General features: G+C 36.3%; 1 protein-coding gene across 1 annotated transcript in view; it reads left to right on the top strand.

The window, feature by feature from the left end:
* Positions 1-1,549: 1,549 nt before the first annotated feature.
* LOC106870779 (uncharacterized) overlaps positions 1,550-26,138 on the top strand; it is a 63,965-nt gene continuing 39,376 nt past the window's right edge. Inside the window, 6 exon segments of the mRNA XM_089363856.1 lie at positions 1,550-1,639; positions 18,494-18,806; positions 21,433-21,498; positions 22,018-22,245; positions 24,839-24,953; positions 25,904-26,051. Coding sequence (XP_089219982.1) covers positions 18,597-18,806; positions 21,433-21,498; positions 22,018-22,245; positions 24,839-24,953; positions 25,904-26,051 — 767 coding nt within the window. The 5' untranslated portion in view covers positions 1,550-1,639; positions 18,494-18,596.

The raw sequence follows: 26,138 nt of genomic DNA, 5'->3' as shown, positions 1-26,138 counted from the left end.
GTGTAATTTTTTTTTATTTTTCGTAGACCAGCCTTTTGGGTAATGAAGATAAGTTATAAATAGAAATCAACAGTTGGATGTTATCCCTCGCTTGATAAAACGGGACCACAAAACTTCACTAGTGACTCATTCAGTTGCAAATAATGTTATAAAGTCTTCCCTAACGATCAGTCGTAGTTAAGCGCCCAATTACTCTTGAATCAGGCAATGCTGACTTCTAAACAACCGCAGTGGTAATACGTACGAAGGAACAAATGATTCAGCCAGCTCGCCATCTTGCCCACAGTTTCCTTTAGTCTTTTACTCTTTTACTTGTTTCAGTCATTTGACTGCGGCCATGTTGGAGCACAGCTTTTAGTCGAGCAAATCGACCCCAGGACTTATTCTTTGTAAGCCTAGTACTTATTCTATCGGTCTCTTTTGCCGAACGGCTAAGTAACGGGGACGTAAATACACCACCATCGGTTGTCAAGCGATGCGGGGGGACAAACACAGACACACAAACACACACACATATATATATATATATACATATATACGACGGGCTCCTTTCGGTTTCCGTCTACCAAATCCACTCACAAGGCTTTGGTCAGCCTGAGGCTATAGTAGAAGACACTTGCCCAAAGTGTCACGCAGTGGGAATGAACCCGGAACCATGTGGTTGGTAAGCAAGCTACTTACCACACAGCCACTCCTTAAATATTTTGTTCATAGCTTTTAGACTCAGACACGTCTTGGCCAGATTCCGTGACATTTTTTTCATTGCAAAAGACAATGAAATAATTTTCAACAAAAATATTTCGCAGCGCAGATCAGAGCATTTGATGACAACTGACATTTAACTTCATAAAACATGGAACAACTGAAAAATCACGATTGAAAATGAAAAGAATAATTTTCTCATATATTTGTCTTTCGATTTATTCTTCTGTTCGTGCATTTATTTATTCCATTTAAAAAAAAAAAAATCTTTCCAGTTTTACTTATTTTCGTTCGTTTTCTTTGTTTTCGTTTGTTGTTGCTCTTCTTCTTCGTCGGTTCTGCCTTTTATCGCCGCTACAAACTAATTATCATAAAATAAGACTATACCGTCGTGTGATGCAATTAGATGCGCTGAATTCTAAACGAACTGCTAAAATAAAAGAATGTATGACGATTTGATAAGAGGAAATGACAACAACAGCAACAACAACAACATTAATAATAATAATAATAATAATAATAATAATAGTAATAATAATAATAATAATAATAATAATAATAATAATAATAATAACAGCAACAACAACAACAATAATAATGATGATGATAATAATAATAGTAATAATTTGTACTGCAAACACTCTAATTTACCATTTCATTAATATCTTAACTATTATCATCGAATTTCACTGAAAATCGTGATGAGGGCCAAGAGAAAAACATTTTAGCTTTTGCGATTATTTTACTACTACAACTACTACTGCAGGTGCTAGTAGTAGTAGTAATAGTAGTAGTAGTAGTAGTAGTAGTAGTAGTAGTAGTAGTAGTAGTAGTAGTAGTAGTAGTAGTTTGGAATGTTTACCGTCACTGTTGTCTTTATGATAAGGAGAAGCGGCAAGGAATGTCTCTGTTCCATTTTCAACCGACACCACAGCAGGTCAGAATTCAAACATAACACACACACACACACACACACACACACACACACACACACACACACACACACACACACACACACACACACACACACACACACACAACATGCACATTGATACATACACGTACACACGCACGCACGTTCAAAATATACACTCTTTTATATCTAATACAATATCGCATTCGATGAATAGCGGTACGTAATTGATTGCCGGATCTTTACGAGCCAGTAATAACTGGTTCATTGCATTACAAGTCAGCCTCAGAAACAAGGGATTATCTGGATAATTCAGGCAGAACAAATAACATACAGAATATTTTTATTATTATTCAAAAAGCACCAATTGTGCAATTTTATTGCGTTGGGTTACAACGTTCGTCGAAATACATCCGCGAAAGATGCACCAGTGTATAGAAGCTATATATATATATATATATCATCATAAATATACAGGGATTAGCATTGAGTTGCTTCTCCAACATACTGAAAATTTAGAAATAGCAGTCAAAGAACTACTGATTCTAAACTACAAATTTTTCTCTAAATGGATGGCGATATTTATGGCACACTTAGAACCATGAAACGATCGTATCCGATTAACTAAAGACTTGTTTTGTTTATGCTTTCCTCTCCGGTTTTTTGTTCTATGTGTGCCATAAATATCGCCATCCATTTAGAGAAAAATTTGTAGTTTAGAATCAGTAGTTCTTTGACTGCTATTTCTAAATTTTCAGTATGTTGGAGAAACAACTTAATGCTAATCCCTGTATATTTATGATGATAAATGGTTTTACCGATAAAGGTTTTTTCATACTGAACTACTTGGCAAAATTGTTAATTATTAATTCTATTATTAATTGACGATTCCCTGCCCTTATTCTTGTATATTTTATATTTGATACCTCTAAGTTAGGTGGTTAAACCGTAATCCCTCCACACGGGGCTTTTTTTCATACGGGACTATTTGTGACGCACATGGAATAGATTTCTTTGAGATGGGATGCCTGAACTCACTAGCCGATGAATTCGTAAGTGCCTTTCTTACCGTTGATTTTTGGTGTCGCATGGCCAAAGATTACCGTGAATTTTTTAGAGACACTTTCAAATTTATCAGAATATCGGACTGATGATTTGGAATAGGGAAATTTTCATTCCCTTAACCATGAAACGATCGTATCCGATTAACTAAAGACTTGTTTTGTTTATGCTTTCCCCTCCGGTTTTTTGTTCTATGTGTGCCATAAATATCGCCATCCATTTAGAGAAAAATTTGTAGTTTAGAATCAGTAGTTCTTTGACTGCTATTTCTAAATTTTCAGTATGTTGGAGAAGCAACTCAATGCTAATCCCTGTATATTTATGATGATAAATGGTTTTACCGATAAAGGTTTTTTCATACTGAACTACTTGGCAAAATTGTTAATTATTAATTCTATTATTAATTGACGATTCCCTGCCCTTATTCTTGTATATATATATATATATATATATATATATAGTTGAAATTTACTGAAAAACAAAAGATGTAGACAGGTGTATATGCAACGAGCAGATGTATTAGTTTAACGCTCGGGAAAGTGAGAAAGTATTTTACGTTTCGAGCCTGTATATGTTTGTGTATGTGTGTGTTTATCTTAACTATAGGAAAGCCTTCTTTTTTGTCGAAGGCTAATATGCCCCTTTATTAGACTATTTTCTTTAGTCATTGCACGGTTGTCGCTATAAGCTTTAAGCTTATATAAAAAAATACCATTAATATTATTTACAGCGCTAGTTAGTGATACGAGACAAATTTTAGGGTACTTCAGATGTTTGTGACATATTTTAATTTCTAAAGGTAATTTCAATGCAGTTTAACCAGAAATACCTATGTATATATATATATATGTGTGTATATATATATATATATATATATATATAACTCTTCGAAACGCCAGTGTTGAATGGTGGCAGCTGATGAAGGAAATGTTCTCTATGTGGCCTGTGTATTTTCTGTACTTGTTTATCAGTTTGTCTACATTTTGTTTGCAATGTCCTGTACCCAGATATGCATCTATATATACAGGTAGATGTAAGTATGTACATACATGTACGTATATATGCATATACTCATTTATTATTTGTATATATATATATATATATATATATATATATATATATACCTTTACGAGGAAAAGTTTAACAGTGACATCGAAGTTTCAATGATTTCTCTCAGGCTATTGGTAAAAGACGAGAAAGCCAAAACTTTTATTATTATCATCATCATTATTATTATTATTATTATTATTATTATTATTAATATTATCATCATCATCATTATCATCATTATTAGGCGGTGAGCGAAAGGCGGCGAGCTCACAGAAATGCGTAATGGTATTTCATCTGTTTTCAAGTTCTGAGTTCAAATGCCGCCGGAGTCTACTTTACTTGCTGGACATAAGAGACCAATCCTCTTCCTTGAAATTTCAGACCTTGTGCCTACAAAAGAGAGAGTTGTTATTTTCTGTTGTTGTTGTAGCTGTTGTTGTTGTTGTTGTTTACGGTTGTTGAGTTCATAGTCGGCTCCTACAAGAGAATTATGATCAAAAAGATTCAGGATATGCCCATCCCATATCACATGTATATTTTGAACGACGAATAATGTACCCTGTACTACATATCTATTGTCCAGTAAATTTTTTTAAAAATTTTTTTTTCTTCTTCGACCGAGATTTGGCTGCTATTTTCAGCATGTTAAACGGCGACGTCTCAGTTTCTTACGCGGCCGTGGTTAATATTAGATTAAACGTACTTTTGTCGATGCTAAATTCAATTGTGTAAATGTGTGTGTGTGTGTGTGTGTGTGTGTGTGTGTGTGTGTGTGTGTGTGTGTGTGTGTGTGTGTGTGTGTGTGTGTGTGTGTGTGTGTGTGTGCGTGCGCGTGCGTGTTTGTGTGGTTATTGTTGTTGCATTGCACACGGCTTAAACAGCGCAGGTGGGGCCCAGTTAGAATTTTCTTCAGAATGAGTAGCCCATCCCACTCAAAAATTTAAGAGTGAATAAATGTTCTTGTTGTTCGAAAGGTGCGAGAGAGAGAGAAAGAGAAACAAATCAGAGAGTCAGAGAGAGAGCGAAGTATTTGTAAAATATTCAGAATATTGAATATAAAAGAGGAGAGACACAGTTCTGCTTCCCCATTGGTTTCATTATTCCTTTTTATAAGCGATTAACAAAAAAAAAATCACATCAAAATCACGAATCTGTTGTTTGGACATTGTATATCTTGCTTTACTGAAATAAGTTATCCTCGATTTTTTTTCAATAAGCAGTTTTGTACAGTTTACATATAACAGAGCCCTCTACCGCCACGTCATTGGAATGAATCTACCACGTGTTTCTTATTCTGAGGTGGAATTCAATGGGTTATAAGCGTATTTCTCATTTGGGTTTTTCTACTTAGTTCCTCTCCTACATTATGTGGTGCATCCTAACTGTTCTAAGACTATGAGGAATTGGTAAAAGAATCTTCAAATTAGTACCTTTTATTTATTTTTTTATTTTTATTTTACTTGTTTCAGTCATTAGACTGCGGCCATGCTAGGGTATTGCCTTGTTGGATTTCAAACGAGCGAGTCGACCCCAGGACTAACTTTTTTTCCAGAAAGCCTCGTTCTTATTCTATCGGTCTCTTTTGGATAAAAGCAATAATGGTAATGCTGAATTCCAGAAACTTTCGTTCTCTTGCTTAGTCGGTCATTCGGTTGAACATTTCTGTTGTGTTAAATACTTGGCCGATAGATGAGATCTTTGAATAATCTATATATATAAAAATGAGAATGTGTGTCTGTCTGTCTGTCTGTCTGTCTGTGTGACTCCCTAAAACTCGAGAACTACGCAACCAATTTCATTCAAATTTTACACATGCCTTACTTAGGGTTCCAGTTGTGTTTTAGTCAAAAAAAAATTATTAACTTCTTGCAGAGTTCGAGCACACGGCAACATAATATCTCCTCCACTATTTAAGTATTACGTGTCAAAAGTGAAACAAAAACACTCATGTCAAATACTTTCACTTTAAAAATGAAACTATTCCACTAACTGAAACAATCACATTTCGATACTGTAGTGACAGATACTTTCACAGAGAGAGAAAGAGAGAAAGAGAGAGACAGAAAGAGAGAGAGAGAGAGAGATGTATATGTATACATATACATGTATATGTACACCATTTCGATACTGTAATGACAGATACTTTCAGAGAGAGAGAGAGAGAGAGAGAGAGAGAGAAAGAGAGAGAGAGAGAGAGATGTATATGTATACATATAGATGTACACGTATATGTATATATATATAGATCTATACATACATGTATATGTATACATATGTGTAGATGTATATATATATATATATATATAGATGTACATGTAATATGTACACTGCATACAGATATCTATACATATATACACCCATCACACACACATACACATGCACACAAACACACACATTGGTCATTTGTTTTCTTATCCAAAACTACGTCAAAAGTACTGAATGGATCTTTATGAAAATTGGAAATTATATTCTTTGCATAACGGCCATAACTCCCATGAAAATTCATATATTTTTGATGTTGATGAAATTTTAACCCGAACATAACAGATGAGCATTATTTAGAAAATGATGTCACACGTTATCGAGGCTACCATTCTTTCTGGATGTGCAAAAGGGGATGACGTCTTTATTCCAAGAATTCCTCTTACTCCATCAGGAGCAGACATTCCTTTTACATTCAGAAGACTACAATTCCCCCTTCGTGTGACTTTTGCCATGTCCATAAACAAATATCAGGGTCAAACACTGTCTGTAGCTGGTCTTCTCTTGGAAGAGCCCTGCTTCTCACATGGACAACTGTATGTTGGCTGCTCAAGAGTGGGCAGCAACAAAAAACCTATTTGTATATGCTCCACAAGGGAAAACAAGGAACATAGTTTACAATGAGGTGTTATAATCACAACAGCAAGAAAGTATGTACATGATCACCTTCTTTTACGAAACTTCATTGACTTTCATATATTTATATTGATATACATATATATACGTGTGTTTGGGTGCGTGTGTGTATATACATCTCGATATATAAAGATGATGCGTAGTCGAGACGGCGTTTTTAGATTTCATTATTCTCTTTAACCCGGGCAACGCCGGGTATTTCTGCTAGTAATATCTAAAGAACCGAGGCTAATTAATTGAATGCGTTAATAATTTTAATGAATTAAGCATTATTACATTGATGTGGTACTTACTGTATACCTACTTTTTCCCCTCCTGAATATACTATCATGTGATAGCCTAATATCACGGTGCCTATCCACTCATTACCTCCACCTTAGCGAAGGTGGAGGTATTGTTTTCAGTTGCGTTTGTTTGCTTGTTTGTTTGCTTGTTTGTCCGTGGACAAGATATCTCAAGAACCGCGGGATGGATTCGGATGAAACTTTCAGGGATGTTTGGCCTCGTGACTGGCACGAACTGATTAGAATTTAGGATCGATCCGGTACCGGACAAGGATTCGGGATTATTTTTCATGTTGTTTTACTTAATTTTTGAGAGCGGCCGTGTTCATTTTTAGTATTCTTGCTTATGGGAGCAGTCACGTTTATTTCAGACATTCCCATTTTAAAAATCATCACTGGTTAATCCTTGAGGGGACGTTGGTGTTGCCTTGGTGGAGGTTTGCGCTCTCTGAGTGCTCTTGTTTTTTTTTATCTTGTTTTCTTTTTGTGTGTGTGTGATGGTTTTGTCAAATAGAACCAACAGCTACAAATATCCCACTAATACTTTATATGTGAAGAGATTTCATTTGTTCATATTTATATTTTTTAATATAAATATGAAATTTTTCGTACTTATTTTTACTAAGCACAACTGCATTACGTCGAGGGTTCCAATTGATCCGATCAACGGAACAGCCTGCTCGTAAAATTGACGTGCAAGTGGCTGAGCACTCCACAGACACGCGTACCCATAACTTAGTTCTCAGCAAGATTCAGCGTGGCACAGAACGTAACAAGGCTGGCCCTTTGAAATACAGGTACTACCTCATGTTTGCCAGGTGAGGGGACCGGAGCAACGTGAAATAGTCTCTTGTTTAAGGACACAACGCGTCGCTTGGAACTGAACTCACAACTTGGCGATCGTGAGCCGAATAGCCCACGACCACTGAGCCACGCACTTTCAAACAACTGCATTAAATAGCATTTATAGATGCTATTAGGCGGCGAGCTGGCCCAGTGGCTAGCTCGCCGGGCGAAATGCTTCGCGGTATTTCGTCTGCCGTTACGTTTTGGGTTCAAATTCTGCCGAGGTTGACTTTGCCTTTCATCCTTTCGGGGTCGATAAATTAAGTACAAGTTACACACTAGAGTCGATGTAATCGACTTAATCCCTTTGTCTGTCCTTGTTTGTTCCCTTTGTGTGTAGCCCCTTGTGGGCAATAAAGAAATAATGAACGTTAGCACGCTGGGCGAAATGCTTAGCGGTATTTCGTCTGCCGTTACGTTTTGGGTTCAAATTCCGCCGAGGTCGCCTTTGCCTTTAATCCTTTCGGGGTCGATAAATTAAGTACCAGTTGCACACTGTGGTCGATCTAATCGACTGGCTTCCTCCCCCAAAATTTCGGGCCTTGTGCCTAGAGTAGAAAAGAATATATAGATGTTATATTTACAAAGTTATTATCGGTTCAAATATAGTTGAGCCATATTCGAACTGTGTTTGGTCATGGAGAAAATTTCTCGATGTAGGCAAATGGCAAAAACTGGATATGCCTCAAGTATGTCCGAACTGGTAATAAATTTGTATTTATGCACATCACTTCTTAGCGCTGTCACCCCGTACATGCTATAATATTTCTGTTAACAATATATAATCTTAATAATTAAACACAAATTAAGGCACCGAACTGGCAGTATCGATAGCATGCCGGGCGAAATGCTTAGCGGTATTTTGTCTCTCTTTACGAGAACATTGTTTTTGCTTTTTAGGGTGAGGTTCCAGCGACAATTGACATGGATAGATAGAAATACAGGTAGGCCGATAGGCTGATATATATATATATATATATATATATATATATATATATATACGTCTATCAGTTATACGTCTATTAGTGTGCTTATGTGTGTATAATTATAGACACGTATGAGTGTACGCTGATATACGCTTGTTTGTTCATTCTTTATTGGTTTCAGCCAGAATCTTCGGTCATTCTGGAGTACGTTCGTTAAAATTATTAGTTTAGCAGAGCGTATCTGTTTATGATTAATGAAAATTATCATATCAAGCCAAGTTTGTCAAGTAATTAATTAATGCGGGAAAGATTTACATAAATATACAAAAGTGAACGGACAAATGACCACCACAACCACCACCACCAACAACAACAACAACGACGACAACGAGACAGAAAGTAACAAGCAACACGAGATGTGTTGGTAGTAGTAGTAGTGGCAAGCTTACTTCCTAGCCACAAGGTTCCGGGTTTATCCCCACTGCGTGGAACCTTATTTAAGTGTCTTCTACTGTAGCCTGGGGATGACCAAAGCCTTGTGAGTGAATTTAATAGATAGAAACTGAACTGAACTGAAAGAAGCACGACGTATATATATATATATATATATATATATATATATATATATATTAACTTGTTTCAGTCATTTGACTGCGGCCATGCTGGAGCACCGCCTTTAGTCGAATCAAATCGACCACAGGACTTATTCTTTGTAAGCCTAGTACTTATTCTATCAGTCTCTTTTTGCCGAACCGCTAAGTTACGAGGACCTAAACACACCAGCATCGGTTGTCAAGCGATGTTGGGGGGACAAACACAGATACACAACATATACACACACACATATATATATATATATATATATATATACGACGGGCTTCTTTCAGTTTCCGTCTACCAAATCCACTCACAAGGCTTTGGTCGGCCCGAGGCTATAGTAGAAGACACTTGCCCAAGGTGCCACGCAGTGGGACTGAACCCGGAACCATGTGGTTGGTAAGCAAGCTACTTACCACACAGCCACTCCTGCGCCTATATATATATATATATATATATATATATATATATATATATATATATATATATATATATATATATATATATATATATATATATATATATATATATATATATATATATATATATATATATATATATATATATATATATATATATATATATATATATATATATATATATATATATATATATACACGTACGTATGTGTATGTATACATAAAAAAAGGAGAGACAGATAGACACTCCGAAAACCTTTACCGAGGACTATGCCCACTGAATAAGGAACGGCCGTTTTAAGTGACTCCTTTAATTGATTAATGAAAACATTTCATCATTTGACAGAAACCGTTCTCGTCAGATGACCGCATAGACTTCAAACATAAAGGATACCTTGTTAAGTCTACTATAATTTGGAGAGTAACAGAGGAAATCGTGGGGGTCAGAATAAAATGAGTGGTAACCTGGTTACTTCATATTTAGAAGAGTTTATGTAAAATGTAGTCTTCAACCATTTAGAATCAAATCCATTTGTCAACTGTATTCTAGTTAATGGTGATAAATCAATAAAAATCAGACAGCCTACCAGACTCTCAATGTATTGGAATTCTGGTACATTGTCTGACACCTAAAGGATGAGTGGACCCTATACTAAGTTAAATGGTGGCTCATAGAGCAACCGGGACCCTATATAAACGAGAGCAGAAGATGCACACAGAGCGGGCAAGGATCCTTAAACATTCGGTTGACCCGAGGACTCTCTTAAACTCAAGACACGAATCTTCAAGTTTTCACTTGATTACACTGGGTATTGTCATGCTGTATGAGTGCACGTTTTCGATTGACCAATGTCGGGTAACGAGATTTTAAAGTATCACATTTTAAAGTTATTGAGTATAAAGGTTAGCGTTCACTGCGTGACCGTCTAAAACAAGCTCAAAGTGAGACAGCCTCCTCAAAATTCCACCAAGCACGCAACATGATCCTCTGTCCAAACCGCCCTATTTTGACAACATGTTCTGAAACGTGACCAGAACGGAAGCACTAATTTTTATTATTAGGATTACTAAAATAGATTCATTTTTTATCCAACGCCAAAACCGAGCATCACGAGGATTAGCCAGTAGTTGTTTGCAAATGTTCACGCGTCATTGAGCCAGATTATATGGCAGTTCATGAGGAACTTCTCGTCAGAATCTATCCACAAAGTCGAGCTTATGGACGTGTCGATTGCTTTGTGAAGGACCAAGTTCTGCCGACAATATGCGAGTGCTTTTGCTTGATTGCTGTTCTGCTATTTCAAACAAAGCTTCGTCTTCAACAGCAAAAGGTTTCTCTGTCCTAGGTTTGCCTTCGAAGTTCTTTTCGCCTACTTTGAAACATCTGAAACAGTTTAGGGCCCCACATGTATATATATATATATATGTATATATGCAACAAGCTTCTTTCAGATAGACAGACAGACAGACAGACAGACAGACAGACAAATAGATAGATAGATAGATAGATAGATAGATAGATAGATAGATAGATAGATAGATATAAGAATTGCTGCCTATATCATGGTGATTTGCATCGGGTATCAAACTGCAGTCATCCTAAATGCTGTTCAATGCTCTGTGAACGATGTAAAGAGTATCATGTGTGGCATGGACCTCATGAAAGGCAAGTTCCAACAAACTGTGATGGTCTTTGGCTGTGTCTCCAGTGAAGTTAACATCATGGCGGCCTACAGCTTTGAACAGGGCCTTATGCTCATTTCAGAAAACTGCGTGAAGCTGCTAGAGACTGTGGTTAAACCCTGGGTGGAGAGGGTTGCTGCTGGAAGGCCGTATGTGTGGCAGCAGGATTCAGCTCCTTACCATCCCTCCAGATAGAGTCAGAAGTGGTCGACGGATAATGTCTACCACTTCACCAGCACCAATTTCTGGCTTCCTAATTCTCCAGATTGTAATATCATGGATTATTATGTGTGGGTGAGGGCGCCGTTGAGAAAGACACCAACTGTTCTGCCTTCAACACCAAGGTTGTACTGGTAGCCAAGATCAAGGAGGTGTTCGAAGATCTTTCCAGGGACACAGCGAGGAGCGCATGTGCCAGTTTCAGGAGCTATTTTGAGGACGCGGTGGAAGTTGAGGACGGCTACTTTGACAAGCTGTTATCTTCCACCCATAATCTAGTTGATATTTTTGAAATACTATTATTTTTGGATGGGGTATTTTGCTTTCTTTTCCTTTTATATCAACTGTCATATTTAGCCGGAACAACCTCTGTGTGTGTGTGCGCGCGTTGTTATTAATGGGCCGTAAGAAGGTTTTTGTTTAGAACCCAATATATTATATAACACAGTAGTACATACACTCGTAAGTGTGTATTAATGGTTGCATATACATTCATCGGGTTCGTATGTACATTAACATAATGGGCGAGCGAGAGAATGTGACGTTTTATGTTTTGAAATAGGTCAAGAACAAATGAGAATAAAATGAATAGCAATGGACGTTATGATGAATAGAAACCTTGAAAAGAAGAACACCGATGACTTTTGAGATGTGAAAATTATTACGAGAGAAGTTTTCAATGCTGACGGTGAGATGAGCCTCTGTTTTGTGTTCTTAGGTGGAGCTGGTTTATAAAAGATCTCTTTGGCAAAATTAGGCTGGAACGGTTACAGTTATGAATAAAAATTGTCGTTTACAATTACGCTTCTTAAACATTTATATAAATTTGTTTGAAATCGCTAATCTTGAAAGCTTCTCTCGTAATATTTTTTACTGTTCAACGTTAACATCGACATCACGGGAGCGCGTTATGTCAATGTTCCCATGCTTTCAATGAATGTATACACAAACATATAATCTTGTGAACGTAAATGGAGGCGCTGGCAGAATCGTTAGCGCTCCGGAAAAAAATGCTTCGTGGCATCTCGTCCGTCTTTACGTCTTGAGTTCAAATTCCGCCGAGGTCGACTTTGCATGACACTCTTGTCTTAATCTAATCTAATTCTTGCCTTAATCTAAATCTAAGCGGCTTCATTCAAAATGTGAGTTGCTCTATTCATACAATTTACAGTTGATTTATTTCACCTACCCCACAAACTGAAAATGAATTATTTAGTCACGAGAAAGAAGAAAAATCTAACATTCCGAATAGAAACCTTCGTCAAGGAGAAATTATATAAGTTATTCCACTTCTTATAATTACTCTTTACTAATGAAGACCATAATTTCCTCGAAATCAACTGTTTCTGTTCAATAAATAGATGTTGTATTAGTCAGAGTAGAGGAAGGACAACGCCCAAGTACCTGTGAGACTGGTTGAAGAAAGCCTGACAAATGTCTTCAAACTGGAAGACTTGACCTGAATGTTTAAAACAGGTTGGATTTCGTTTTAGGCATCCAAGGATCACGCTCATTAGTGTTTAAGTGCGTGATTGACAAGAAAAGGGGTGGTCTCTCTTTTGAGTTCCCATCAATTAAATTTCACTCGCAAAGCTTTAATCGATTCGAAGCTAAGATAGATGTTTGCTTAACGTAGGGTACACTTGCATCGAAAATGAAACAAGCAAGTTGTGAAGCTAACATCTTAACTACACATCCATGCTTCGGATTCTACAGTTTTATTGTGAAAGTAAAATAAGAAAACAGAAATTAGAGTGTTCGTGGTCGTGTGTCAATTCAGAGCTAGAACTATTCAAGCGAGAGGGAGAGGATGACGCATATCTCTTTCTTCCATTACGACTCACGACAACTAAAAATACAAAACGTCAAAATGAAATGTTCTGAATACACGCCATGCGTACACACGGAACTTCCTGGTTCCTACTTTACCAGTTTTAACCATTCTAAATATATGACATTTAGCCGCAGTTACATAAATAGATTGGTAAGCTATACTCAACAAAGGTTTATCAGTAAACCATTGGAATAACGATAGGGCAAGGTAAGCTAACGTTTATTTTCACTAGTTCTTGCTTTCTATAAATCTTCTTATATACCTAGCTATTCATCTCCATACCTACCGACATATCCATTTATCCAGCTATCACATTTTAGGGACACCATTTTTTTTTTCGAGCTTTTCATGATTGATTCCTTTTTCAAGGATTTCGAAACTAATGATAGAAAGACAGATATTCTCGGGACTTAGAACAAATGTTTATAACTTAGTAGAATCTATTAAGGTACCCCAGGACCAAGTGGCGGTTGCGAGAAACTGAGTAACGAAACATGTCTAACGCTCAAAATGAAACTGCTAAAATAAAGATGAAACTGCTAAACTGAAAATGGAACAGACAAACAAACAAACAACTAACAAAACAGGATATCCATATTTACGAAGATATTTACTAAGAAAATAGGCAACTGATTTCATTATTTGCTCAGTTGAAATTTCCTTTCCCAAGCTTTCTTCAAATCTCCCCTGCTTATCATTATTTATAATTATAGATAATTATTATTATTATCTATTTATTCATTATTAAGCTAGTAGATGCTAGTTCAATGAACAGGAATTTATTTTGAGGTTTGATAACAAGTCTCCGCAAATCTAAAGAATTTTCCTCCGGATTTTTGCAGAATATATGACGGTACGTCTTGCAGGTCGATGATTCGAGTTACAATTCCAATCTCTCTGAGTTTCTTTTGGTAGCATTTTGTATGTTGTGCCAGGAACACCAATTACTACAGTTTTCTTCAGTTTCTTCAGCTCTCTGGCTGAAATATTTCTTATTTTTTTATAATTTCTTTAATATAGATTTTACTGCAAAATCTATGATCTTACGCTATTCATTTTGTCCCCTATAATCATATCTGGTCTCTTTGCTTCAATTCTATGATCAGCTTTCATGAGCAACTCCCACAAAGTATTGTAATTCTCATTTTCTATCACAGCCTCTGCTTCGTGTTCATACTACGTTTCTGTTATTCTGTTATTCTGTTATTCGGTTAACATCCCAATGCTCTCTTTCACCCACACAGTCAGGCCTGCGCTTAAACTCTTTTGTGCTAAGCTGCATTCACTCAAGAAATGACTGATACTCTCGTTTCCTGTATTGCTATTATTCTCATCATTATTATTATTACTATTATTATTAGTAGTAGTAGTAGTAGTAGTAGTAGTAGTAGTAGTAGTAGTAGTAGTAGTAGTAGTAGTAGTAGTAGTCAATAATCTTAATTTTATCACGTGATTTCACTGTACTTACCGAGTGCAGCTCTCTGTGCCTTGGACATGTGCTGTGGTCTGTTGCGGTGCTCTTATTTTTACTGTATTGAAAGTGTTTTACGTCGGATGCGTGCGGTGCCTAGAAGTGCTATTTTCTGTATGTTATATATTACTTGTTGTTTTTGTTATATATTTGTCTGAATATTTTTTTTTTATCATAAGCGGTATTTCGTCAGTCTTTACGTTCTGAGTTCAAATTCAGCCGTGGTCGACTTTGCCTTTCATCCTTTTGGGGTTGATAAATCAAGTACCAGTTGCGTACTGGGGACGATCTAATCGACTTCCCCCACCTCTCCAAAAATTTCAGGTCTTGTGCCTAGAGTAGAAAAGATTATTATTATTATTATTATTATTATTATTATTATTATTATTATTATTATTATTATTAATATAGAAAGGATTGAGGTAACTCCTCCTGAAGATATAGAGTCAAAATTAAAAGAAGAGTGCCATTTGTTATCTGGTGAACGATATTTCGACATCTCGTGTGTCTTCAACTGGTTCAAAAAATAAATTTGTCAATCTACTTCATTTTGGTTAATATAGAAAGGATTGAGGTAACTCCTCCTGAAGATATAGAGTCAAAATTAAAAGAAGAGTGCCATTTGTTATCTGGTGAACGATATTTCGACATCTCGTGTGTCTTCAACTGGTTCAAATTTATTTTTTGAACCAGTTGAAGACACACGAGATGTCGAAATATCGTTCACCAGATAACAAATGGCACTCTTCTTTTAATTTTGACTCTATATCTTCAGGAGGAGTTACCTCAATCCTTTCTATATTAACCAAAATGAAGTAGATTGACAAATTTATTTTTTGAACCAGTTGAAGACACACGAGATGTCGAAATATCGTTCACCAGATAACAAATGGCACTCTTCTTTTAATTTTGATTCTATATCTTCAGGAGGAGTTACCTCAATCCATTCTATATTAACCAAAATGAAGTAGATTGACAAATTTATTTTTTGAACCAGTTGAAGACACACGAGATGTCGAAATATCGTTCACCAGATAACAAATGGCACTCTTCTTTTAATTTTGACTCTATTATTATTATTACTATTATTATTATTATTATTATTATTATTATTATTTGTTTGGCGTTTGCTTTGTATTTGTACAAGTTGTTGTTATTATTATTATTATTATTATTATTATTATTATTATTATTATTATCGTACGGCTTATCAACCAGTTTATGTACTGACCTACCCTGTCATGTCTTTGCAAATACTCTTTTGGTGCCAGTAGGCCACATCCAGAGGTTGTGTGGTCGATTGTCTCTGGATGTTCAACACATTCGCAATGCAAAGGACTGCCTCCACGTTTCATAAAATTACTCGAATAATTCCTAGTTGGGGAGCATTGATCAAAGCATGTCAGCCACTCATGAGTAAGGGTTTGGTCTACATCAAAATCCCTGTCTATATTCTCATATTTACCATGCAGTAGTTTTGGCTCGCTCTTCGCCTTAGTGTAACGGAGGCTTAGTGTCTCTTTTTTTTTTTTTTGGCAGAATTTGCTTTGCATTGTTAGTTGGGGACAAATTTTCTTTGAGTACTGTTTCTTAAAGATATATTTTTGAATTTTTCGTCACTGAGTGCAACTCTTTGGTACCTTCATGTTTCAGAACCAGCTTTAACATTCAGTTGTTCGCTTGCTGCTTGCAAGCAGAAAATGCCACGGTTACAATATTCAATAAGAGTTAAGAATGTGTTAACCCCCAACCGCCTTCTTTTCTTGGAAGGTATACTACGGTATATGTCTGCTTTTGGGTGATGCATGCGATGCATTGTCATCAGCTTTAGGATTTTAACACCAACTTTGTTGATCTCAAAGATGGACCAGTTTATAACATTGAAGCTATATGAGATTACACTCATATTCAACGTGATTCTGGCCTCAATTTTGTGCCTCAATTTTGTGCCTCGGTTTTCAGAATAGCTCTTACTCTATGATAACACTCCTTATGATTTCTCTTATCAGTGAATGTTTAATACCATCTCCTTCCCAAATTCCTTGAAACTTATAACTTACTATCATGTTCTAATTATTTCATTTCAGTATCTATCTAGGGTGATGTTGCATAAATTTGACAGTTTTCTTATGGCAAATGTAGCCTTGGTGCATTTGTCAAACCTAAATTCCATTTCGATGTCGTCACGAAATTGCTTGACTATATGAAAGAGTGCTAGCAGTCTTTGGTCATTTTGTGCAAATAGTTCCAAGGCATCCATATAGAGATGATTGATGATTTTACCCCCATGCACCTTCTATCCATAATTCGTTTCATTCGGGAGTTTATGTAGGGAAAACAGTACTAAACGGAAAACAAAATAGGTAATGAGTCTCCTTGGAAGATTCCAGAGAATCTGTGTCGAGAATTAATGTTGCTTTCCAGAGCTTAATGACATTCCTGGTTACTCATGAAATTTTGAATGTTTCTTGGCATTCCTCTATCCAATGATCTGGGCTGGCACAATATTACAGTGTCATTCTTCCTTCGACTACTCTAACATCAGCTGTTCTGCTGTCAACCGTTCAACCGTCAACCGTCTTGTCAACCTTTCTGCCGTCAATTATTTAGAAGTCAACCATTGCCGTCAACCATTTTGTTTTCAACCGACTTACTGCCAACCGTTCTGCTGTTCATTATTTAGATGACAGCCGTTGTCCCGTCAACCGTTTTGCTGTCAACCTTTCTGACGTCAATTGTTTGGATGTTAACCGTTCTGACGTTAATCGCTCCAATGTAAACGTTTTACCGTCAACTGAGGTCGTGTGTTCGGGTATCAACCGTTCTGACATCAAGCGGTTTGTTGTCAACAATTCTGACATTAGCCGTTCAGATTCCGACCGTTCTACCGCCAACTGTTCGGTTCTCAAATTTTTAGCTGTCAATCGAATCTTTTTGAGTTTGGCCATTCTGGTGTCAGACGGACCCTTTTCACGTCAACCGTTCAGATGTCATCCGTTCTGCCGTCACTCCTCTGACGTCAAACGTTCTGCAGCCAACCGTTTGGTTGCAAACAGTTCTAGCACCAACCATTCAGCCGGCACCGCCGCTGTACAATCTTAAATTCCATCGACCAGGCGCGACTATAACTGCTAGAAGGCAATTTGCTCCACCACTCTGCTAATCCGCTGTCCAACCTCCCAGCATAAATATGTGTTGGTTTCTAACATAGGAACCATGCTTCATATTTGTACAATGAGAATAATCGATTATGCTGCCCCCCCCCCCCACCCAGTACTCAACCGGTATTCATTTTAACTAATTCGGGAAGAAGAAAACCATAGTCGATCTCGTTGAGATTTTTTATACTCAGATGGTCAAGTAGGCAATTAAATACCACGTGATGTTTTGGACATCACTCTATCGGTTTTACAAATTCACTAACATTTTTCCCCAAAAAATAATTCCTATGGTAAGAACAAGGCCAATTGAACATCCTTCGACTAAATAATGATTTCTTTTAAATGTAATCGAAAGTATTCATTACTTACTTATATTTATGATATATTTTTATGTTATTCCTTACGTTGTTCTTTTCTTTTTTATCCAGAAGCCGTATCTCGGTGATCTTCTGAACTAAAACTTTAATCCGGCATGTGTAAATTATCGATTACCCAGAGAAAAGTTCAGGAATCTCTAGAAAATATATTTTGATGACGTTAAAAACTGTTTATAGCGATGGGTTCAATGTTATAGACGAAGTCAATGGTGCCCATGGATACGGAGGTGCGTTCTACGCATCGAACTTTGATCAGAATATGCATTTAAAGCCGGACGATGGCGACTTATCCACATCAGAATTCCTCGACGAAGGCACAATTGTGGAAAGACTGTGCAAGAGGTTTTTCAGTGGAGAATACTACGTAAGTTGTAATTATATTCATTATTTCATTGTCGTGAAGGCGGCGAACTCAGAGAATCGTTACCGTACCGGAGAAAGTGCTCAGCAGCGTTTCTTCCGGCTCTTTGCGTTCTAAATTCGGTTGCCACAGAGATCATGCTTTTCATTGCTTTTCATCATTTCAGAGTCGATAAAATAAGTATCAACTGAGCACTGAGGTCGATTTTATTGACTTCCCCCCTCCCCTCATAATTGCTTGTCGTAAGCTTAGTTTATGGTCTAAAGGCTTTGGCAATTTCGATGATGAAAGAAGGACCGTAGAAGGATATAGGAGTACCTGAGTGGAGATTGTCATGAAGCCTGCCAGCTCCGTGAATCAGGGACTACTCTAGTAGCGGAGAAAAGGTAGAAAGAGCGGGTGAGAGAGAAGAAATCATGTCCGTGGACCGGAGTGTCTTCATAGCAGACAGTCAGGTGGATGTAGTCAAGTATGTCGGCATGTGTAACAGCAAGACTAACCCGAATGTGGGAGCGGTGAGCACTGTGGGTTTCACCTGATCTTAACAGAGCAGTAGTCGTTGATGGATGGAAGTATTTTCAAGCTCTAAAAAGGAAAACCTATATTTGTGGTGTGGTTTTTTAGTTCAAAGATTTGCATTCACCAGAACGGCTCATTTTCAGTATCAGTGAGGCCCACCCACGATGAGAGATCTAATTGCACCGTCTTCATGTTTAAAGATTATGGCATTGTTTTCTTAATATGTAAATCAGGCGTGACTTTGTGTTTTTGAATAACACTGCGTAGGTGTAACTCTTTGAAAGCACGTTCTCAAGTCTTTTGCTCATTGTGCGAGAGCTGGGTTGGTATATGATGCCTAAATTGCGAGTGGGGGGATACCTAGGTGCGAAAAATTAGTCGGAGTAAAAGTATTATAATTAGCATCGTTTGTGATGACGGCATGAAGTTAATTTATATATAGTATGAAAAAGCGTGGAAACCAAAACTTATATTGAGATAAGCCAGAGTTGATATTGTGTGGGTTACAGAGTACTAACGGTATACACCGTAATGAGGCTATCTGAGAGTGTGTGTGTCCCCCCCCCCCCACACACACACACACACCACCACCACCGCCGCCGCCGCCGCCGCCGCCAATCCAAGACAAGGGAGCTAGACTGGGTTTATAGAGAAACAGATTTCACATGAGATTGTATGTAGATAGATAGATAGATAGATAGATAGATAGATAGATAGATAGATAGATAGATAGATAGATAGATAGATTTTGAAGCATTTGGCGAGACTAGCTCCGAGACTCATTGTTTGAAAAACAATGGAAGCTACATTGCCAAGGCCGGCAACCTTGTTTAAAGTTATTAGAGTCTTCTTCCTCATTTAGTGAGTATATTTACGCTGCAATAAACCTAGAAATACCTACGTACATCGTAAGTCGATTCTTGTACGACCATGTTTTTAAATATTTCAGTATATAGGTTGCTTCCTAAATTAACAATTGTTGAGATAACTTACCAGATTTATTTATGACTTCAATGCCATGGATAATTTCGGTAATATATTGCGCGTAAAACTATAATCATTTAGTTGCTATTTAGGTGACTACTTTATCTCCCAAATTAATTTGCTCGCAGACCGGACAAAGATATAGTGAACTGATAGAAAATAAACACAGGCTAAATATTCATGTCTGACAGGTTTCATAATCCAAATTTCAACAGCTCTTCGGTTTAATTAACCATGTGTTATTCAGTTCTAAATTATCATTTCTATATTATTAAGTAATGCAGAAAGCCAATTAATTAATCATATATTAGGAAACTAGTGAATAATATATGAAAAAATAAAACCATATATATATATACCATATATATATATATATATTTCTTTTTTAGAACGTTGGATCGCAGAGCAGATAAACTTAAATCTGTTGGATAGAAAAAATGGAAGGCTGCTTTGACTTTTTCTAGCCAAAGAGTTTTTTTCAACCCACTATTTACATACTATCTTTATAGCTTTATCTGCTTCGAGAATTATTTCATGTTCTCTCGAAGTTCATAAATTTTTGTTATCATTTCAACAATATATATATATACACACACACACACACACACACACACATATATATATATATATATATATATATATATATATATATATATATATATATATATATATATATATATATAATATATATAAATATATATATATATATATATATATATATATATATATATATATATATATAAATATATATATATATATATATTTATATGCACACACACACACATACACATATTTGTATGCATGTATGTATGTATATATATATATATATATATATATATATATATATATATATATATATATATATATATATATATATATATATATATATACATATATATATATATGTTAACGTCGTTCTTATGTTCAGTTATAATAAGAATAATTTTATATTAATCTGAAGAGTTACTCTATACTATTTTGTAGAGTACAAATTTATTATTCTTAAACAAGAATGTTATTGACTGTGACTTCAAAGTTTCGGTCACTTAAGCAATCGTCAGATTGTTTGTTTGTTTAGTTTGTTTGTTAATAGCCCGTTTTTAATATTCAAACATATTTCTTGCAGACCTATATTGGAGAGATTATCGTCGCTGTTAATCCCTGTCAACCAATTAGAATCTATGAAGCCGAGGTATGTTTTATTTATATATATATATATATACACACAACATACATACACACATACAAATATGTATTTATAAGTTTTCCTTTACAGACATTTAATACAAGGGAGACAATCAATTCTTCATAATATTTGGCAGGATTAGAAGTTTGTATTTGAATTTAAGGAATACAGAAAAATTCCTCGGATTCACATAATTTGGTATATGTATGTCATTATTCAGTTTATTTCAAGATTTCATGCCAATAGAGAAAGAGCAGGTTTCTAAACTAGATCCGAGGCTTCTTCAATGGAATTTCGAGATCAACAACAGAGTATTTCTGTATGTATGTATGTATGTATGTATGTATGTATGTATGTATGTATGTATGTATGTATTGCTTCTTATTACGATGTTCTTAAAATTTCTAGTCGGTGGCAATCATTTGTAGCACTATTTCATTCTTTTTAGAAATCGTCAGCTTGGCATGTGTACTCTGTCAGCAATTTCGTGTGTCTGTTTATTTCTCCATTATATTTTCTATGCAGGATCATGAACGCTACAAAAACCTATACGAGAGAAGGACCCAGAAGCCACATATATATTGGATGGCTGATGAGGTGTATCGATGTCTACGGGAGACATCTCAGAACCAATGTATCATAGTGAGCGGTGAGTCTGGTGCTGGGAAGACGGAGAGTACTAAACATGTGCTGAATCATCTCATTCGGCTGGGACCGAATAACATCAGTGATCTCATCAACCAACTAGACCAGGTGAGTCACTGGACACATACACACACTCACATTCGCACACGCATACAAGCTTGTGTACATACATATTTACGTCTATAGAGACATACATTCGTATGTACGTACATGTATGCATAAATACGTCCGTCTTTCCGTACGTATCTACCTACCTACATACATACATACATACATACATACATACATACATACATACATACATACACACATACATGCATACATACATATATACATGCATACATACACACATACACACAATATACATACATGCACACATACATACATTCATACAAACGCACCTACATACATACATACATACATACATACATACATACATACATACATACATACATGGTGGAAATGAACGACATTGTAAGATCGCTTCCTAAACTAAATAAATCCGTGCAAACATTTCGAATGTTCCAGAACTTCCTGTCCTTGAATATTTTTTGAATATTGCACAGCACTGAATTCATTTTTCAGCGAAATCAGTTATAAAGCCATTGACACACAACAGAGGCTGAGACAAGAATTCAGCTACACTTCAAGTTTTTTTTTTTTTTCTTATATACAAGTTTACCTTCTCCTAGGGCGAAGTTCTAACGAGAACTAGAGGCCATTCATATACCAACATTTAGGATGCTCCACTGGTCTTATATCACCAATTTTTTTTTATAAATATTAAAGCTCTCAATGTCTTAGCGTCAACTAGAAATAGCCACGGAATTGCGATGTTAGGTTTATCTCAGAAGAAAAGACAGTGAGGAAACAAGTTCAAAAATAGTCCAGACAGCCTTTTCTGTTAATGTCCCAAACAGCTTCTACTATAGAACACAGCAAAAATAAAACAAATACATTAAACAAATACTGAAAAGAGAAAAGAACAGCGTTTTACGAGTTGAGTATGAACTCCTTAAAAATATATTAGATTTCGATGTCATTTTGTGTCGATGCTGGCTAAAAGTTGCTGGACTGGCAAATGCCAGCGAGCAACCTCGATGAGAAACCGTCTGCACACAAAATAAAAATATGGTTATTATGCATAGTTATGCCTTCTTTAATGTTGGAGGATGACAGTATCATGGACAGCAAGTGTAGTCTTTTGACGAAACGTGACCATTACATCAGGTTACGTTCTAGAGGTAGCACTTTTGTAATCCTAGACCAGACAGTAGCTACATAATAAAGAGACAGTTAAGTTCTTAAAACCCCAACCCCCAACACCCATCCCCACACAAAAAATGGTGATTACGTCTGATCTCGTCTATTCATCTCCCAGCGGGAGATGTGTTTACTAAAACCCATTCCAAGAAGGATTTATTAAATAACCAACCGGTTCTTAATTACTGGTTTGATGATGGGAATTTTTTATATAGTAAATGGACTCTCTTATAACATTATGTAATATGTATCGGTGTGTGTGTGTGTGTGTGTGTGTGTGTGTGTGTGTGAAAGCGCTTGTAAGTTTTGTATGTGCGGATGTGTGTGCGTGTATGCTCGAGTGTGTGTTGTGTGCGTATGCTAACGGTATGAAGAAACTTGAAATTTGTTTAGTATCAAATGAACTTTCTAAACAACTTGATGTAATGTAATACATAAAATGTCCTCACACCTACACTTATATACTTAAAATATACCCACACCTCTGCTCATAATCATTCACCACTACTTGTGGGTTAAATCTAGTAGACGAAGATTATACGACGATGTAACGTACATAGCATATACACACATGTATCGTGGAACTCCGTCGGTTACGACGACGAGGGTTCCAGTTGATCCGATCAGCGGAAAAGCCTGCTCGTGAAATTAACGTGCAAGTGGCTGAGCACTCCACAGACATGTGTACCCTTAACGTAGTTCTCGGAGAGATTCCGCGTGACACAGAGTGTGACAAGGCTGGCCCTTTGAAATACAGGTACAACAAAAACAGGGAGAAAGAGTGAGAGAAAATTGTGGTGGAAGAGTACAGCAGGGTTCGCCAGCCCTCACTTAATTCCCGGAAAGAATCAGAGAGAAATAAGACCACACGTATCAGTAGAATGATCCATCACATACACGTTTTGTTTTCAGACGCAAGTAATTTAGCTGATCGAGCAACAGAATCCTCGTCGTTAAACGACGAAGATCCATTTATTTCTGTTGATATAACTATTTTCATAGAAATATCTTTTCAGTAATATACCAACTTCCATTGAAGTACCTATTTTTATTAGTGTACCCACTTCCATTGATGTACCACACTTCCAATTATGTACCCTATTTCAATCGATGTACTTATTTCTACTGTTGCACCTCTTTCCGCGAGTGTACCTAATTCCTTAAATGTATTTACTTCCATACGAGTACCTACTTCCATTGATGTACCTTATTTCCAACGATGTACCCTAATTTAATTGATGTGTTTTATTTTTAATGATGTACCTATTTCCATAAGTGTACCTACTTCCATAGATGTACCGACATCCACGCATGTACCTACATCCACAGATGTGCTCTATTTGATAGATGTACCTTATTTCCAATGATGTACCCTATTTCTCTTCATGTACTTATGTCTAGCGGTGTACCTATTACTGTTGATGTACTTTATTCCTAGGTAAACCCGCTACTGGAACTATTTGGAAATGCTTCTACAGCACTCAACAAAAACTCAAGTCGTTTCTGTAAGTTCATCGAACTTCAATACTCAGATGCTGGTCAGCTGCTCAATGGTGAGATCCTTTATTGATTATTTTATCATTCAATCGATATCAAACCTGCGATACACTGATATCCTATCTAGGATGATATTTGGTTCTCATCCACATTCCAAATCCTCAGAACCAGATTTAATCTGCAGCTAGTGATAATCCGCTGGAAAGTTCAAGGGACTTTATCTATGTTGCTGTTGCTGTTGTTGTTGTCGTTGTTGTTGGTGGTGGTGTTAAGACACAAGTCAGCTCTGATCCGTCACATCTATATATATAAAACTGAAATTCTGTTTGTCTGCTGCACTGAAAAATGTAAGTAAAGACAGTAGTAGTCCCACCCTGTTTCAAGGGAAGTAACAATGGAAGAAAATTCAACATCAAAAACACAAAAGAGTTTAAGAGGTCTCTCTGCTATTATTCTCAAAAATTGTGAAGTAAGTAATCCTGTTGAACTGTGGAATAAGTTCGGCAATGATCTTGCTGAAGATTTCAAGCACCAACTTCAGTTCAATAATCCTGAACAAGATATTGGTTTCACTGATGCTATATACAATGCGGCTTTGATTGAAATAGATCAAATTATTTCGATGTGAGGTGAACCTATAGAAAATTTAGGTCTCCCACTAACTAATAGAAGGGATCTTAGCAGTCTGTCCACTGAAATAATGAGGGAAATTTCCTATGATATACTAAAGTATATATACTTATATATACTAAAGGCGCTCTATCCGTAACCATCCTGTTCTCTCTTCAGACACATTATCCAATGCACTATATTATCCTTCCTCTATATTATCCTTCCTCTTTAAATACGTCAGGGTATGAAAGAGAGTAAGCTAATATTTTTAGCAAGTCAAACGACCCTATGTCGTTGTTTGACTTGTTTGCTTATATCGCTGAGGTAAAATACTGAAGTGAAAAAAACATTAAGTTTTTATTGTATTTCTTCTTTCTTTACCTTTTCTTTCCAGGTCAAATACAATCATTTATTTTGGAGAAATGTCGTCTCATACACAGACAGAAAAATGAAAAGAATTTTCACATATTCTATGCTTTATTGGGTGGTCTTGAGCCGGAACTCAAAGAGAAATTCTACCTGGGTGAAGCAGCTGAATACAGGTGTGTATGATTCTATTATTGAGGTGTAAAGATAGGGTTGCCTCATAAACCGACGTTCCCTCTTCTATTAATAATTATTACATTACA

The sequence above is a fragment of the Octopus bimaculoides genome, chromosome 15 (assembly GCF_046866305.1).
Source record: "Octopus bimaculoides isolate indiv1 chromosome 15, ASM4686630v1, whole genome shotgun sequence".
Classification (NCBI taxonomy): Eukaryota; Metazoa; Mollusca; class Cephalopoda; order Octopoda; family Octopodidae; genus Octopus; species Octopus bimaculoides.
Note: the sequence above shows the minus strand (reverse complement) of the source record. Positions and strands in the feature narration are given on the sequence as shown.